Consider the following 17,610-nt stretch of genomic DNA (forward strand, 5'->3'; position numbering starts at 1 on the left):
AGACAGGGGCAAGGGGGCCGGCAGCCGGGACCTGAGCCAGAAGCAGAGCCAAGTGACGCTCCTTCCCCGCCCCTCCGGAACGGGGGGGGGGGGGGCTGATCCTGACTCCAGTCACAATCCCCCTCCCCCCTCCGTTCCTCTGTGCTTCCCTAGTGAGCATGCCCCACAGTTTAGGGACCTCTGCCTTAAACAGATAAAGAGTGGCTAGTTTGGACACAATCAGCGCTCCAGACTGAAACAAGCAATGAGTGCCTTAGCACGAGCAAGTCAGGCTGCTATCTAATCAAACAAAACTAACTGGGAAAACTCAGTTACTTCTAAAGACAGAAACTTGCATGTCTCTCGTATTAATTTTTTTCTGTCAAAGTTAAAAACCTTTACAATAGCATGGTACAATTTTACAATGTAAAACTTCTACATGGCTTCATTCCCACATGTCACTCAAGTCAAACATGCACTGCTGATAATCAAGCAGTTCTCATTTAATGCCACACCATTCCTTTTCATTATATGCACAGAGCTATTCCATTCACTACTATGAGAGCAATGTTTACCTTATTTCTTTGCATATTCTCAAGTTTCGCCATTATCAATACTACTGCATTTCTTCTATTTAATAGCATCAAAATCTGAAAGTTTACAGAAATCAAGAAACTACACAAATGATCTCGTTAATTTTAACTTATTGGCAGCAACGAATGTTTTAGGTCTTTCACTGTTCAAGAGTTGTATGTATTGTGGAAGCACATAACTGGAGGCTTGGGAGGCTTTTGGTTCTTGCTGCCTCACCCCTGCGTGCACGCACGCACACACACAGAGTTTAGTGACTAGATTAATAAAGGAAACTAAGTTGGGATAGAAGTTTCTCTCACTTTATTAGAAGGGGACAAATTGAGTTTGGTACAAAACTGCTCACTGAAGCAATATTCCACAGCTTTAAAAAAAAAAATCAAACCCATCCAAATATTTCATGCAAGTCTTAGATTCCTGTTCTCATGTCTCTCTTTTACGCATGCAGACAAGTGGATGTTACAAGAACACCTCTCTGAAGAGCCAGAAGAATAATTTAAAGATTAAGATTCTAGAATAAATCATTTTACTTTCTTCTCTGTAAAAAAAAGAGTGAAAATGTTGAGGTCACAAAAGCAGGACAACAAGAGAACAGAAAAGAAGCAAGATATTGGGAGAGAGCTCAGTACAGAAATAGGGAAGAATATAAGGCAAAGTAGTATGTTTGTCAACATTAGAAACAGCAGCAAGTCTGTAAATATCAATTGTATTTCAGATAGTTTATCCAACAGACATTTGCATTTTATTCCTTCTTCCCACCTCTTCACCCACACCAGACCTTCTGGCAGAAGGTCAGGCAACTGCCAGCATTAAGCTGAAGCTGCAAAAGCTAGCTAAGAATCTTACCCCTAAAATTAACAAAAAAGAATCAACTTTAAAAAAATGTCTTTTACAATTTTTACAAGTGACATCTCACATTACTCTAAATGAAAGATAAGTTTCTCATGGGTTCAGTTGGTGCATACCCACAAGTACGTCAAATTCAGTTTCTTCAAGTTGTGTGGGACATGTGATTAGAACAAAAACAGATGTGGGGATTTGGGAGCAAACAGTACTTGCAAATGCTGTCAACTCCTTTTATTACATCAACTGAATTACAAGATTACAGAGTCCCTTCAAAAAGGAAAAGTGATTTTTCCAAAATAAGAGATAGTTTGTCCCGAATTTCACCTAGATTGTTTTTAAATATATTTTCCATATCTACCCAAGATGAGTAGAAAAATATTTTCCCCTCAGAATATGCAGTTTGATTAATTCATCCATTATAGCAGGTGTCACCAGATGGTGTTAGTACCTTACAAATTCTTAAGAGTGCAAGCAAGTTTTAGTCTTTAGAAAATGTGACTGTTTCTTGCAAATTTCTATGAAGAGCTGTGGCAAGCAGTCAGTGTTTTCCACCTTAAACTCTCTAATTAGAGAGAATTCTTGAGGAAGAGAAGCTCGCTGGAAGCCAGGCAATGGTGTTTCAGTTGATGCCCCTGAAAGGGAGGAATTGCACACATGCTGCTTGTGACCACTGCTGTTCCAAGACTGTATATAAAAAAAACAAACTTCACTGACAATATACTCAGACTCCACGTTGTGTATTTCTCTTCCGACTGGAAGTCACCATACACATCTACTACAGCTCTGCAGAGGAGCAATATCTTTCTTTAAAATATTCCTTTACTCTGTAGCCTCTCAAGGCTTTATCCACTAAAATAAAGACCAAATGTTTCAAACATAGGCACGACTGACATACTGGCAGACCTTCAAATTCCTCCTGCAAACATTTAGCTCTGGGAGAAGGTACTGTTAGAGAGTTTAGCCCACTTACTCTTGAACATTATTTTGCTTTTGATATATAAAGTAGTCCTAATTTTCTTTTCTAGAATTTTAAGAATGGGTCATTTTTATACTTGCCGTTGATGAATTCTCATTTTAGATCACTGAAGATGGAAGAGCTCTTCAAAGAAGTCTGTTTATTCTGACCCTATCCCCTCATGTCTTGGGAACCAGTAGTTCCCAAAGTTGAAACCACCTATTTCTTTATCTTTCATCTTATTTTCCCCATACCAGTTCTGGGTGCTTTTAACACTGTGGCTTATAAGAACCACTCCTACCTGAGTTTAGCTAAGAAACAATCTGTTTGAAGCAGGCTGTGTTTTCAACAACTCCTATTCTTCACTATGTACAACACATTTTAGACACTAAAGCTAGAACCAAAAATCACAACCTTCTGAACATTTAGTTTTTACTTTTAAATATTGCTTTAAAAAACTGTTTCCATTAGCATATCTGTTTGTCAGGATCTACTAGTAAAAAAATGCTTTGTTACATGTCAATCGGATTAGCAGCATTTAGAAAGTTTCTACATTTTCCTGGAAAGGACTCAGAATTAAGTCTAAATTATGATTTTGGAAGCTATTCCCTGAACATCTGAAGACTTCCAGTTTTATCAAAATATTGGGTGGATGGTTATTAGAAGAAAGGAGGGATTGTGAATTTGTAATCATTTTAAGAATGACAACAATTCAAAACACCAAAAAGTTAGGCAACGAATTGGAAAAGTTTGACTAAATGCACTCAAACTATGGTCTGTGGACCCACTAGTGGTCTTGAACACAGACCTGGCTGGCCACATCATCTTGGTATTTCTTGTTTTCAACTGGAGAATTACAACAAAACAGCTAAATAAGAAATTTTAGTGAACATAACCTTTTCAACCTAAACAATTGCTGTAGATTCCAAAGATGTTTGCCAGTATAAATGGGAGGGAAATAGTCTACAAGATTCAACAGATGTATAATCCACACTAACACCCCAAACTAGACTAAACTAAATGATAAAATGTACTGTTAGACAATGATTGCAAGTGTAGTGATCATACTACTACATAATTTGTGTACTGGAAGCTGCAAACCACTAAAATTTAGCCCATTTCTGATGCTGTTCATTCTGGGGCTAAAAATTGACTTTAGTTGCAATTGTTACTACTCCAGATGGTGAGAAAAAAGAATTCATCCAACAGTGTACTGATTACTAGCAGCTCAATTGCTCCAGATGGAAAAGCTGAACAGAGTGAGAGGACTAAAGCTGTAATACTACAAAAAGAATCATTCCAGTGGACCAAAGTATCAGCCTGCCAACTGAGGTTCTCTCTACAGGATCATCACTGCAGTCATTTTCAAAGCTTGTCCAAGACAATTAATTTGGATAATAAACATTTAAGAACTCTGAAATGACCAAAAACATCCAAACATTAGAATAGTCTACTTTAAAGTTAAGAAACCAAATAGTCTGTATAGATAACTTACTGAACATTTCAGATGTGTAAAGATTTGCTGCTTTTAGAACTCTAGCAGAACATCTCAAAAGAACTGTTTCATGTGAATACAAAATAAAATCACCAGATACCTAACCCGCTACCTGTAGGTAAATACAAAGACAAGAAAAGGAGGAAGTACACAAGCAAAGTTCTGTGGCAACTCCCTGATGAATAGCCCAGCTCCCTTGCCACTAGCTACTAGGAAGTGGGAGAATGCTGCAATTTCTGTTGTTTACTCCCACTTGGGAGTCTCCAGCCACCATACAACCCCAACTACTAGACGGCAAGCTTGAAGAGGACTCCTCTTGACCTGCATGAAAGAAGACAGCTTCCTGTCTTTTCTGAGAAGAGACTGAAGGAGAGATTTCTACTATACTCTCTCCCCCAGTGATCAAATGTATTGCCTGTCTCTGCTTTACATATCAGTAGCAGCAGTTTGAAACTTACAAATTCTTGACACTTTTGCGGATGCCAAAAGATTCTGAATACCAATAGTGAAACCCAGTACTTGGTACAACTGAAAACAGCAGCCATCACTAGAACTGTCTGCCGGCAACTTAGGAAGACATTTCTTCATTAATGTACAAATTGTTCTTCTAAGGTTTTCCTCAACCATAAATGTAAGCTTATATCCTGCAGAGGTTAATTGTGTAGTTTCTCCCATTTGCCAGGGAATAATTCTTACTTTCCTAGGGACAGTAGATTTTTCAAATCCTGATTTCACATTACTTGGCAAAACCTCCAAAAGGCAACAAATATAAGTCTTAGTGGTTCTCCCCCACCCCACCCCCCGCTTTGCTTTATTAAAAAGAGTATCTGAGTTTAGCTCCTAAATTAATAAGTGCTGTTTGCATTTTCAGAGACAAAAATCAAGATGGGTTTCTTGGCCTCTTTCCACTTTGGAAATTTCCGGTGTTCCAAATAAAAATTTGTTCTATTTAAGCCTGCATTTGGAGCCCAAATGTTTGAGCCTTAACTCAGAAGTCTACCATACCCGAATTCTTTAAAATAAAAAATTAAATATACATTTACAGAATCTTCCATTCCAGAGGCTCTCCAAATGATTTACGTTTATCCATCACTGAAATGCACCCACCTCTGTAGCAGCTATTTAACAGTAGACAACAAAACTACACAAAAACATAGGACAGGTCAACTACAACTGCAAGTTGAATTTACCTAGGCAGAATGTTATCAAACTGCCCAGGATTAACACTCCACATATGAAAAATGCAAGGGATCTTTAGTAGATGTCAGTTTGTCAGGATCTCAGTTTTACATCTTATTCAAAAAACAGTAGCATACTGCCATGTTATGCTAGGCCACTGGTTCAGTACTGACACAGACTGAAAAGTTGTCACCTGCTTAACCACCAGTAGTACTGACTGAAGCTTGTGGGACTATATTTTGTCTTTCAAAAGTCTTAAACTATGTATATACTACACAGCTTACAGTGGTACACCCATAATGCTGCAGCACCACTGCAAGGTCTCCCATATAGCCACTCTATGCTGACAGGAGAAAGCTCTCCTAATCAGCATAATTAAACTACCCTCAACAAGTGACAGTAGCTATGTCAGTGGGAGAGCATCTCCTCCCCAACAGCACTGTCCACATCAGTGAAGCTTATGTTGGTTGGGCGGGGAGTTGGGGGGGGGAGGGTTTTTTATTTTTTATTTTTTTTTAAACATCTCGGCCAACAAAAGTTTTATCAACAAAAGTGTGAGTAGACATAGCCTTAATATTTAACAGAGAGACCAAGGCAGGCGAGGTATTATTTTTTACTGAACCAACCACTGTTGGTGAGAGACAAGCTTTTGTGCTTACACAGAGCTCTTCTTCAGGTCTGGGAAACATACTCAGTGTCACAGCTACATACAAGATGGAAAAGATTTAGCATAAGTAGTTAACACATATTTAAAGGCACCACTGAAGGTGAAGTTAACACCCCTCCAGTCATGGGGGGGAAAAGGAAGGCAGGGGAAGACAGCTTGGGGGAGGAGGGGTAGGGATAGTTAGTGGCTTACAAGTTGTTGTAATAAAACCATAAATCCAGTGTCTCTTAATCCATGACTCATATGAATTTAAGCTCCCAAGCTTATCTTTTGAAAATGTTGTGCAGGTTCCTTTGCGGATGAGGACCGATATGTCAATATAGAGTGACCGTTTTGTGAAAAGCGTTCACCTACATGTTTAACATGTCTGAGTGAAAGTGAAGTTTTGTGACTATACCAACAGCAAAAAACTCTTTTGCCCAGAGCCTTCTGCCAAGGCAATTCATCACTCTGCCCCTGGGGGACCAAAGACACTCACTCCTGAAATCCCTAGACTGCTACCAATTTTCAGGCTTATTAATGTATAAGAAAGCATATATATTCAGCAGTGGGGCAGCCCAAAATAGGACTTTATTTCATTGTTGTTTATTATATTGCACTTATTTGGCTTAAGAGGACCAAATGAACTTGAATCTTTGGTTTTATAATGCCTCCCAAAAAAAGACAAAAAGATAAGACCTGAAAACTCCAGGGACACCCAAGCACTTAACTCATTTGTTCCACTCCAAGTAACAACCTCTCTTAGCCCTGATCGACACTACGAGTTTAGGTCGAAATTTAGCAGCATTAGATCAGTTTAACCCTGCTCTTAAAATTGATTTCTATACTTCTCCCCGGCGAGGGGATTAGCACTAAAAATTGACCCTGCTGGGTCAAATTTGGGGTAGTTTGGTAGCAATTCGATGGTATTGGCCTCCGGGAGCTATCCCAGAGTGCTCCATTGTGAATGGTCTGGACAGCACTCTCAACTCCGATGCACTGGCCAGATAGACAGGAAAAGCCCCGTGAACTTTTGAATTTCATTTCCTGTTTGACCAGTGCAGCGAGCTGATAGCACAGGTAACCACGCAGAGCTCATCAGCACAGGTGACCATAGAGTCCCAAAATCGCAAAAGAGCTCCAGCATGGACCAAACGGGAGGTACTGCATCTGATCGCTGTATGGAGAGATGAATCCATGCTATCTAAACTCTGTTCCAAAAGACAAAATGCCAGAATATTTGGGAGAAAAAAAAAATCTCCAAGGGCATGAAGGACAGAGGTTATAACAGGGACTTGCCGCAGTGCCGCGTGAAACTTAAGGAGCTCAGGCAAGCCTACCAAAGAACCAGAGAGGCACACAGCCACTCTGGGTCAGAGCCCCAGACATACCACTTCTATGATGAGCTGCATGCCATTCTAGGGGGTGCCCATACAACTACTCCACCCCGTGCTTCCCTCTTCCCCCACCCCTCCAGGTTACCTTGGCAGTTATCCTCCCATTTGTGTGACGAATTAATAAAGAATGAATGAATTTGAAACAATGATTTTATTGCCTCTGCAAGCGGAGAAGAAGAGGGGAAGGGAGGGTGGCTAGCTTACAGGGAAGTAGAATGAACCCCCCCATTTCATCAATGAGAAACAAATAGAACTTTCACACCATAGCCTGGCCAGTCATGAAACTGGTTTTCAAAGCTTCTCTGATGTGCAGCATGCCCTGCTGTGTTCTTCTAACCACTCTGGTGTCTGGCTGCACATAATCAGTGGCCAGGCGATTTCCCTCAACCTCCCACCCCACCATAAACGTCTCCCCCTTACTCTCAGATATTGTGGAGCACACAGCAAGCAGTAATAACAATGGGAATACTGGTTTCACTGAGGTCTAACCGAATCAGTAAACTGCACCAGCTGGCTTTTAATTGTTCAAAGGCACATTCTACCACGATTATGCACTTGCTCAGCCTATAGTTGAACTGCTCCTTACTACTGTCCAGCCATGGGAGCAAGGGGCAGGCTGAGGTAGATGCAACTGCGTGGTGCTGCCGACTGGGAGAGCAGCCTGAGGCAGAAGCCTCCAGCTGGCATGATATTCCTGGCAGAACTAAATCTCCATTAGATGAAATTTAAAGAAGAGAATGACCTGGAGTCATTCCCATTTTTGTCTAGGCTCCCATAACTGACCTTGCCGAGGTTGGCCAGGAGCACCCAAGGGACGATGACGACGGTTAGCGGTCGTATTGCACTGCCTGCTGTCCGCAAGGCAAGTGGATGCTGCTGTGTAGCACTGCAGTACCGCGTCTAGGGTGATCAGATGAGAGGAAGAAAATATTGGGACACATGCGGGGGGGCGCGCTGGTGGAGGGGAAAAAACAGTACGAAATATCGGGACAAATTGCCAGGACTGTCCCGATTTTATCGGGATGTCTAGTCACCCTAACCGAGTCTGCCAGCAGCACCCAGGAGACATACGGTGACAGTGAGCTGAGCGGGCTCCATGCTTGCCGTGGTATGTCATCTGCACTGATAACCCAGGAAAAAAGGCGAGAAACAATTTTTTGCCATTGCTTTCACAGAGGGAGGGAGGCCTGACCACATGTATCCAGAACCACTCGAGACAATGTTTTTGCCCCATCAGGCATTGGGAGCTCAACCCAGAATTCCAATGAGTGGCGGAGACTGCAGGAACTGTGGGACAGCTACCACAGTGCAATGCTCTGAAAGTGGACGCTAGCCTCAGTACTGTGGATGCACACCACCGACTTAATGCGCTTAGTGGGGACACACAATCGGCTATCAAATCGATTTCTAAAAAAAAAATCTACTTCTATTAAATCGACCTAATTTCACAGTGTAGACATACCCTTAGTAGCTGCAGTTTGTGAGATCACTCTGAAGGTAGACCACAAACTCCTAAAGCTCTTTGTTGCAACCCCCAAGTTTCTTTGGATTCCATTTTTCCACTCTGGAATCCATTTCTGTAGTTATTCAGGATTAGAACTAATATTGGGTAGTTAGGGTGGAATCTCCTAGAGGTGAAGAGCAGAAAAAATGGAAAACAAATACATCTGATTTGAAAGTACAGGAAGAGAATACTAAAAAACTTTCTGAAAGTCCTTGTAGAAGGACAAAAAGATAGATGCCAGGTGGTCACATTAAACCAAACACTGGTATATTAGGTTTTCCTCTGATGCCCTACAGGGACTTTAAGTGTTGTTCTATTCTTTTAATGAGAGGGTCACAATTATCAAGAGCATTCATCAGATTTTTTAATTATTAAAAATGTTTACTTCTATTTCTGTATCTACTACTTTCTTTTTAAAAAAAAGCTATAAATAAGAAATGACTAGCAAAAGAAGATGGGGAAAAGGTAATATTTCATACTTTTTAAGGTCAGAGATGACTATTAGATCATCTACTCTGACCTTCTGTATAACAAGCCATAAAGTGTCGTCATGACTAAAATATCTTCCAGAAAGGCATCCAGTCTTGATTTGACAACTCCAAAATAAAGAATCCACTCTTCCACTAGGAGTTTGTTCCAATCATGCTCAAAAATTTAAGGCTTATTTCTAGTTTGTCTCTCTTTTCCATGTACTGGTTCTCATTATGCCTTGCTCCACCAGACTGAAGAGCGTTTTAATATCCAGTATTTTCTCTCCGTCAAGGTACTTAAGCACTTATCAAAGAGGTCAAGGTCACTTGATTAACAGGTTGAGCTCCTTGTAGTCTGATTGTGGGGCATTTTTTCCAACCCTCGAATCATTTTGGGCTCTTCCCTGAACTCTCTTCAATTTTTCAAAATCCTTTTATAAATGTTGACAGCAAAACTGGATGTAGTATTCCAATATTGGTCTCACCAAAGCACTATACCGAGGTAAAGTTTATCTACTGTTTTCTCTATGCTGAGACAAAGAAGTTAATCATCTTTGATTATTTTTATTGTTTAGATGCAAACTTTCCCCATCTAGATATAAATCATTCTCCATGATATCTGAGGCCTTTATCTGTTTTGGGACAATATTTTTCAAAACTGGTTGCAATCATCTAGACAGTGGAGTAGCATCTTACGCGGGAGTTAGGTTCTAAAGTCAGCGTGTAAGGAGAAAATAATGTATAATCAAAATTACCCTTGAAAATCCCTTAAATTGCCCATAAAGTACAGTATATATGGTTTTGTGTACAGTATACAACCCTGTACAGTAATATGTATAAATGTATAATGTATACAGTAGTGTATAGTATAAAGAGTACATATGTAAAATATAATTTTACAGTACTGTATTTTTAATTACATAAGAGCAAGACTGAAGAATAAAAAAGGAAAACAGTATACCTAACCACTCATCATTCATCCTGGATATTCTTGCTAGTCTACGATGACGATGACACTACTGGGGGGTCGTTAGGGCTTGATATCGATCCAGGAGATGATGGGCCAGGCTCATCTGCTGCTGGTTGTTTTTTCTTGAAAAACATGGTGATCGGCAACTGTTGCTGTTGTCTCTTGAGCTGCTCAAACATTTCTTGATAGTATTACAGACAATTTGAGACCCTATGTGTGATGTTGAGGCTTCGTTCCATAGCAGGATCATATTCAGAAATTATTAGTCTAGTGTTTCGCTGCTTGGAACACTTCAGCAAATTTATAAAGATTCCAACTTGCTGGCTCTTCCTGTTCGTCATCGTCAAAATCATCTACAGAAGATGATGATATCAGTCCCTCTAACTCTTCATTAGTCAATGTTTCTCTATGGCTCTCAATTAATTCTTCATTTTCTTCCTCAAGAATTGAAGATGAAGCCATCACCACTCACTTGCCTGGCCACCTGAACAATGCGTTTCACTTCTCTGTCAATGGTCAGGAAATCCTTAAAGTCATTCACACATTCTTTCCATAGGTTTTGCCAACATGCATTGCCTGTTTAATATAAGTGATGCAATCAGCAATGTTGAAGGACTTCCAACACTATCACATTAAGATTGGGATCAGCATCCATAGTGCTACGTATCTGTGAGAATGTAAGCCTCGTGTACATGGCCTTGAAACAGTAAATCACGCCTTGGTCAAGAGGTTGGAGGTGGTATGGGGCGGGGGGTGGGGGGGGGAGGAAGAGAAAGATGACTTCAACATCGTTATGCGCAAGCTGGCGTGCCTCAGGGTGGCCTGGAGCATTGTCTACAATCAGCAACACTTTAAAGTCAAGTCCTTTCTCTTCCAGGTACCACTTGACCTCTGGAATGAAACACTTGTGGAACCAATCCAGAAATAATACTTCCGTCACCCAAGCCTTTTTATTTGATTGCCAGAACACAGGCAGGAGATTTTTGTTCTTGCCTTTTAGGGCACGGGGATTTACAGACTGTAGAGCAAGCCTGGCTTTATTAAATGCCCAGCTGTATTGCCACAAAACAACACACTCACATGGCCTTTAGCTGCTTTGAAGCCTGGGGCTTGTCTTTCTGATTTTGAAATGTAAGTGCGATTGGGCTTTTTTTTCTTTTCTCCAGAAGAGCCCAGTCTTGTCAGCATTAAAAACTTGTTCCAGAAGATAGCCCCTTTCTTCTATGATTTTCTTTAATTGTTCAGGGTAGGCTTTTCCTGCCTCTTCATCAGCAGATGCAGCTTCACCAGTAAACTGCATGTTTTTGAGGTTGAAGTTTTAGGAACCACTGTTAAGCCAACTTTGACTGGCTTTGAATTCCTTCTCATCAGAAGGCTGTCCCTCTTCGGCAGGAGGTTTGAACAGCGCATAGAGACTAAGAGCCTTTTCTCGCAACGTGTTGCCATCAATAGGCACACGTTTATGGTTCATATCTTCCAGACATATGTTTAATGCCTTTTCAGTCTTCACTCAAGTCTTACCATGCATGTGGCTCATCACCTTAGCAGTTACTGGAGCACTTTATGCCACGGCTTAACAAATTTCTCTCTCTCGAATCTTGATGGCACGGATGCTAGATTCATTGTGGCCATATTTACACGCCAGGTTGGAGACCGACACACCGTCTCTCAGTAAGTCCAACACAGCCAGTTTTTCCTCCAGCGTTGGAACAGATCACTGTTTCTTCGGTTGAGCACCAGATGAAGTAGCTGGCTTGCATTTAGGGGCCATGTTGTACGAAAAATATGTATCTTTAAACACCAGAATCACACTCAGCGCAGTGAGATGCTCACACTATGAGAGGCACGCAGGAATTGAGACTGACTGAGGGAACAGCAAATTCACATATTCCATCTCATGCTCACTCTGGGGCATATGCTCATTGCGCATATATAGTTGAATTTGTGCAAGTTAAATGTGCGTATAATGCAACTCCACTGTACACTAAACTCTTGCCCATAACATTGTCACTTTAAGAAACAGTGGCATTTTCCTCAGGAGAAACTTTAGAAGAAGAAACTTAAAATAAGTCAAAACAAAACAGCTAGGAAACAAACTCAAGTCTGTATTCTCATTCCCCTCCTCCCCCCATGTGAATCAAGGGATTTAAAGAGACTACAACATGCAGAGTACTGGCCTTTCCGACAGTACCAACGTGTTCTGTCAAGCATGTGATCTGAATGTTAGTCTTCCAGTATCCAGGGATCTCAAGCTGATTCTATCAGACTTTCAAATGGGATAGTAGTGACAGCCAAGAAGAGAATGCGTCAGTATGAAAAAAAATGGGTGATAGTGGCACGATAAAAACTATGTTGTATGCAGGGTAATCTGGTTCTAGAATAAAGTCAAAGTGGTAGGATGTGTGTCAAAACAAGGTTCATTCTTTTATATACTACAGACAAATTGGCCACTTCCCTCTTGAGAAGTGCTATTTTCTAAGATGTTTAGCAGCATGGTATCTACATGCTCTATTATTAGGGATAGCTAGGAGTACCCTAAACAGCAATTTTTCTCACATCTACACTTGATCAATGCGGTAAAATAGGTTTTGCAAAGCAGCTGCACTTAACCCTGAAAGTGAAGCTACAAAAAATTTGATTAGTAATGCAAAAAATCCCCTACCTAAAAAAAAACTGCCCCCATCCTGGTACAAGACATTAAAAACTGTACTCTTAAAACTGATTAAAATAGGGGTTAAAAATTCACTGATCAACTCACCACTGGAAAATGGGAAGTTCTCCAGGAGAATTGAAAGAAGAGGAGAGATTATCAAAACTATCAGATTCTACAGAATTTAAACTTTCATTAAAATTAAGTTTTAGCCCTTGCATTTGTGAAAAAGCTTCACATCACCTATGCTGACACTCCTCCTCACCCACAACACCTATTTGTAGCCACCTCTGGCTAGGTATCTGCAGACCACTAGGTAACTACAATTTATACACTAGCCTACAGTTGAACACTACTAAAAATTCAATTACTAATTGAAACACTGCTCAGGCAAACTACTCAAGTCATGACTAAAATACCACTACTTACAGAGAAAAAAATTGCAGATAGCTTGTGTTATTCGTGGGTGAATAAACCAAATTTCAGAAGTGAGGAACATCAGTAACATGCACATGCCTGTGTAGTCTCAATAGGTTAAGTATCATAAGCCCTATCATAAATTTAAGTAAAAAATTTATACCAAAATAACAATCCCGATCCCATCAAGCTACAGGCCTCATCCTATAGTTAGTTCTGGGAGTAGGCACTTATGATTACAACAAAACTTACTAAAAAAATGTCTATCACCCCATTCAGACCTCACAGGTACAGTAACCAAGGATCTGCTGCTCCTTTTGAACTAAAACATCCAATTATTTCTCTAACATTATGAGCATATGGTTTATGTAATCTCAGTTACTCTATTAATAACCTGCCCAAGTGACAAAGGACAAGTCTGACCCCAACCAGAGCAGGGTAATAGAAACTATCAACTCAACAGCTGTATGCCAGTTTTAAAGATAATTTTGTTCAGAACATGTATTGTAGGATATACATTTTCAGATGTATACAATCAAAATCTAAGTTCGTGACTACCAGGAAAACACTTGTTTTATTATCCTGTATTTAGAATTTAATGTCTGATGGATGTTTTTGTATATTCTTTGAAGATGGTCCCTTAAAATAATTTAAAGAACACATCTAAAGCACCATTTTAAGTGAGACAAGTTATAAAACAAGACAAGTTATTTGGTTTTGTGGGTAAACTGAAGGAAATGCTGTGGCGTTTTATAAGAACATAGTTTAGAGTTCTGCTGTATCTGTCTCAGTCCCAAGAGGATGAATTACTAGTCTTCTTTTTACACTAACAGATATAAAACAAAAGTGTTGGACTTGTATTAACAAGCAATATTATGGGCAATGCATATTACATGCTTGAATCTTATCATAGAACACCTATATGTTTATAGTAGCAGTCCATAAATTGTGTAACAAGGGGAGGGATAGCTCAGTGGTTTGAGCATTGGCCTGCTAAACCCAGGGTTGTGAGTTCAATCCTTAAGGGAGCCACTTAGGGATCTGGGGCAAAATCAGTACTTGGTCCCGCTAGTGAAGGCAGGGGGCTGGACTTGATAACCTTTCAGGGTCCCTTCCAGTTCTATAAGATAGGTATATCTCCATATATTTACATGCATCCAAAAATGAAGTTACCTTTGGGGACATCTATATGAGGTGATCAGTTTAAAGTGACTAATCTAAAAATTACTTGTCTATTTCAATTTGACCAGAAGGAGACAGGATACAAGGTGATCCATGCCATACCTATAGTTACCCCAATAACAGGATGAGCTAAAAAGTACTCAATTTGTCAGTTTCAGGGATAATAAAGATTCACTCAGGCAGAAGTGAATAGATTCTGATATGGTTTAAGTGGATACTGATATTTTCAGAGTGAAGTCCTAAAATATCCTATCAGCCCCTAAATGCAACATCTGAATGATTTTGTAACCGTTATTTTTTAGCCACTTTTCAAAGCCTGTATTCACACACAACTTCCATTTATTGGTGCTGGTCGTTAAAGTGTCTGCTACTAAAATGCAGATAATATTGCTTTAAGCTAGAAAACAAATGCTGCTCTGCTTTGGATTTCAATGCTATCAGCCCCAGTCTGCTTATCAATTTTATAGTAAAGCGTGATGCAAAAGTGTTATAGGAGGCGACATGAAAAAGTTACTACAAAAATGATTTACATAGTACTTCACAGATGCACAAAAAAAGGCACAAAACACAAGTATCCCATTCATTCACTAATATTTTCAGAAAGTAAATCCCACCTACATATGTTTTAAGGGAGACGTTACAGGGAAGTGTTTCCCTTCTTCCCTAGAATAAAGTACTATGTGTCTACACTTTAAAAAAAAAAACACTTCACTACCACAACAATTAATCTAATATATGATCTCATCTGAAAATTTACTCTTTTTTTTTTTAAACTTAAACATTATACTCCAGATAGAAACTAACTCAGGCTTAACTGAGAAGAGAGAGGAAATGTAGGGAGCAAAGGACTGAATATCAAACAGGCTATCTTAAAATACTTTAAAATAAATTTAGATTACTTGAACAAGTACTGTCATCTAGGAACAACAAGAGTGATCCAATTGGTATCTGTTATTTTTATGATAATCCTAGCTTCATAGCCCCCAGTGGGAAAAAAAATCAGTTTATATAACTCAGCAAACATTCTGGTATTCTAGGACCAATAAGGCATTGTTACAGAGATTAAAGAGGTATTAAGTACCTCAGTGAAATGAAGAGGTGTACCCAATTCTAAAAGGTGCTGAGTACATATATACACAAACAATACTGATATTTTAGGCTTGTTTTTTGTTTTAATTGGACAGGGTTTTCACTAAACATTAATACAGAACTTAGACCAGGGGTAGGCAATCTATGGCATGCGTGCCAAGGCGGCACGCGAGCTGATTTTCAGTGGTCCTGGCCACCGGTCCGGGGAGCTCTGCGTTTTAATTTAATTTTAAATGAAGCTTCTTAAACATTTTTAAAACTTTACTTTACATACAACAATAGTTTAGTTATATACTATAGAAAGAGACCTTCTAAAAACATTAAAATGTATTACTGGCATGCAAAACCTTAAATTAGAGTGAATAAATGAAGACTTGGCACACCATTTCTGAAAGGTTGCTGACCCCTGCCTTAGACTTTTCAATGTACAAAAGATTATATCTCCCCTCCATGAACTTAACCTTTCAGGTATAAAGCATTACATGATTGAAAACCTATCTATCACAGTACCTCTCAGATGGAGATTATAAAGGACAGTAATAGAGAACAAATTATAAACAAGTATTCTCAACTAAGATATTACTCCCTTGAGCCTCTGCTGTGTTATTGTGTCTTCACAAGGAAACATGCCCAAAGCTGCATCCAAAGATATTTAAATGTTACATTTTACATATTTATACATAACTTTCCTAGGGACTGAAGTCCTACTGCAACAAAGTCACAGTATCTTAAAGTAACTAATACTTCCCCAAAGCTGCCTATTAAGTTTTGCATATCCTGTCACAACATTTATTTGGGCATCTGTCTTAAAATGTTAGTTAAGGCTTAGTCCCAACCTCTTTCGTAGGTTTCTTTTTAAAAAATGAATAAAGTAGAAGTTGTCTCTCTTACATGTATTAAAAAAAGCTTTCAAGAACAAAAAGACAGGTGGACTAATTTTAAATTAATACTGAGCAACTCTTTTACTATTACTTCAATTACAACAAAGAATCAAATACACCATGAAACCCAGAAGTCTAACAGTACAGCAAGCTCTTTTGGGGTGTGACTGGATAACTCCAGTGAAAATGAGCTCTCATTCGCAATACAGGAGTGGGAGTTTGGGGGCGGAGTCGGATGAAAGAGGTTAAAAACGTGCGTCTCCATCGACTATGAAAAAGCTTTACCGAATAAAACACCCACAGCTCATAGAAACTAGGAGGGAAACCTGCTGAAATTTCTCTCCTATCTCACGCTGCCAAACACACGTTAATTCTCCTCCCTCCCCCCTTCTGTGATTTCAGTCCCACCCGCTTCTCTCTTGCATATTTCTCCTGCCTTAATTCTTGCTGCAAATTCCTCCCTCCCAAACTTGGGCACAAACTGGGGGTGGGGGGTGTTAACCAAAAAAAAAAGAAAAAAAGAAAAGAAAACCTCTCCAGCATTTCCGATTTTGCACCGCTTAAAAAAATTTACAATGCAGGAAGTGGGGGGGGTGCTGGAGCCAGTCGGGGGGGAGGCAGGCCCACATGGGGGGGCTGGAGCCAGTAAGGGGGGGCTGGCCCACGTTGGGGGGGGCTGGAGCCAGTAAGGGGGGGGGGGCTGGCCAGAGCCCTCAGCTCTGAGGATGCAGCGGGGCGGGGTCCCGCGACGGGCTGCGCCTGGAGCTCCGGCGGCGAGCGAGCGAGCTCTCTGGGGCGGGGTGGCCCCGGCGCCTCGGACTGGAAGGGGGCGGCGGCTGGGCCAGACCCGGCGTTACAGCCTCGCGCGCGGCGGCGAGACCCACCCTCCGCCCTGCCCGTCATGGAGACCCCGAGCCGCCGCCGCCCACAGGAAACGCCGCCGCCCCCCCGCTCCAACTGTCACAGTCCCGGCTCTGGGCGCAGGGCGGCCCCGCGGGCCCCGGGCTGGACACTCACCCATGGCGCTGGCGGCGGATCTGCTGCTGTTGACGTTCCTCCACCTCAGCCGCGGCGGCAGTGACCGAGCTCCCCCTCCCCCCACCAGCCAACCCCAGCTACTGCTACTGCCGCTGCCTCCGCCCCGCCGATTCGCTAACGTCCCCTACGCCGATTCCGCAGCGTAGCCGCCCTGCACCACGCCGCCCCTACGCACACGAACAAGCGGACTTCGCTTCCCCACGCCTCTACTAGTACGCAGCAGCTTCCGGCCTTGCGGCCTGAGGTCCCGAACACTCTCGAGAGATTTCTCCTCCTCCCCGCCCCTGAACGAGATTTGACTATTGTCCCGCCCCGTGGAAT

General features: G+C 41.0%; 1 protein-coding gene across 3 annotated transcripts in view; it reads right to left on the reverse strand.

The window, feature by feature from the left end:
- SEPTIN7 (septin 7) overlaps positions 1-17,397 on the reverse strand; it is a 131,345-nt gene extending 113,948 nt beyond the window's left edge. The window contains exons 1-2 of one of the 3 annotated variants that reach the window (XM_045004781.1): positions 17,269-17,384; positions 16,553-16,554 (exon numbers count right to left, since the gene is read on the reverse strand). In XM_045004781.1, coding sequence (XP_044860716.1) covers positions 16,553-16,554; positions 17,269-17,272 — 6 coding nt within the window. In that variant the 5' untranslated portion in view covers positions 17,273-17,384. Of the gene's footprint in view, positions 1-16,552; positions 16,555-17,268 lie in introns of all 3 variants that reach the window. The other 2 variants (XM_045004782.1, XM_045004780.1) reach the window with 2 other exon arrangements.
- Between the last annotated feature and the right edge of the window lie 213 nt (positions 17,398-17,610).

This window comes from Mauremys mutica, chromosome 2, assembly GCF_020497125.1.
Source record: "Mauremys mutica isolate MM-2020 ecotype Southern chromosome 2, ASM2049712v1, whole genome shotgun sequence".
Taxonomy (NCBI): Eukaryota; Metazoa; Chordata; order Testudines; family Geoemydidae; genus Mauremys; species Mauremys mutica.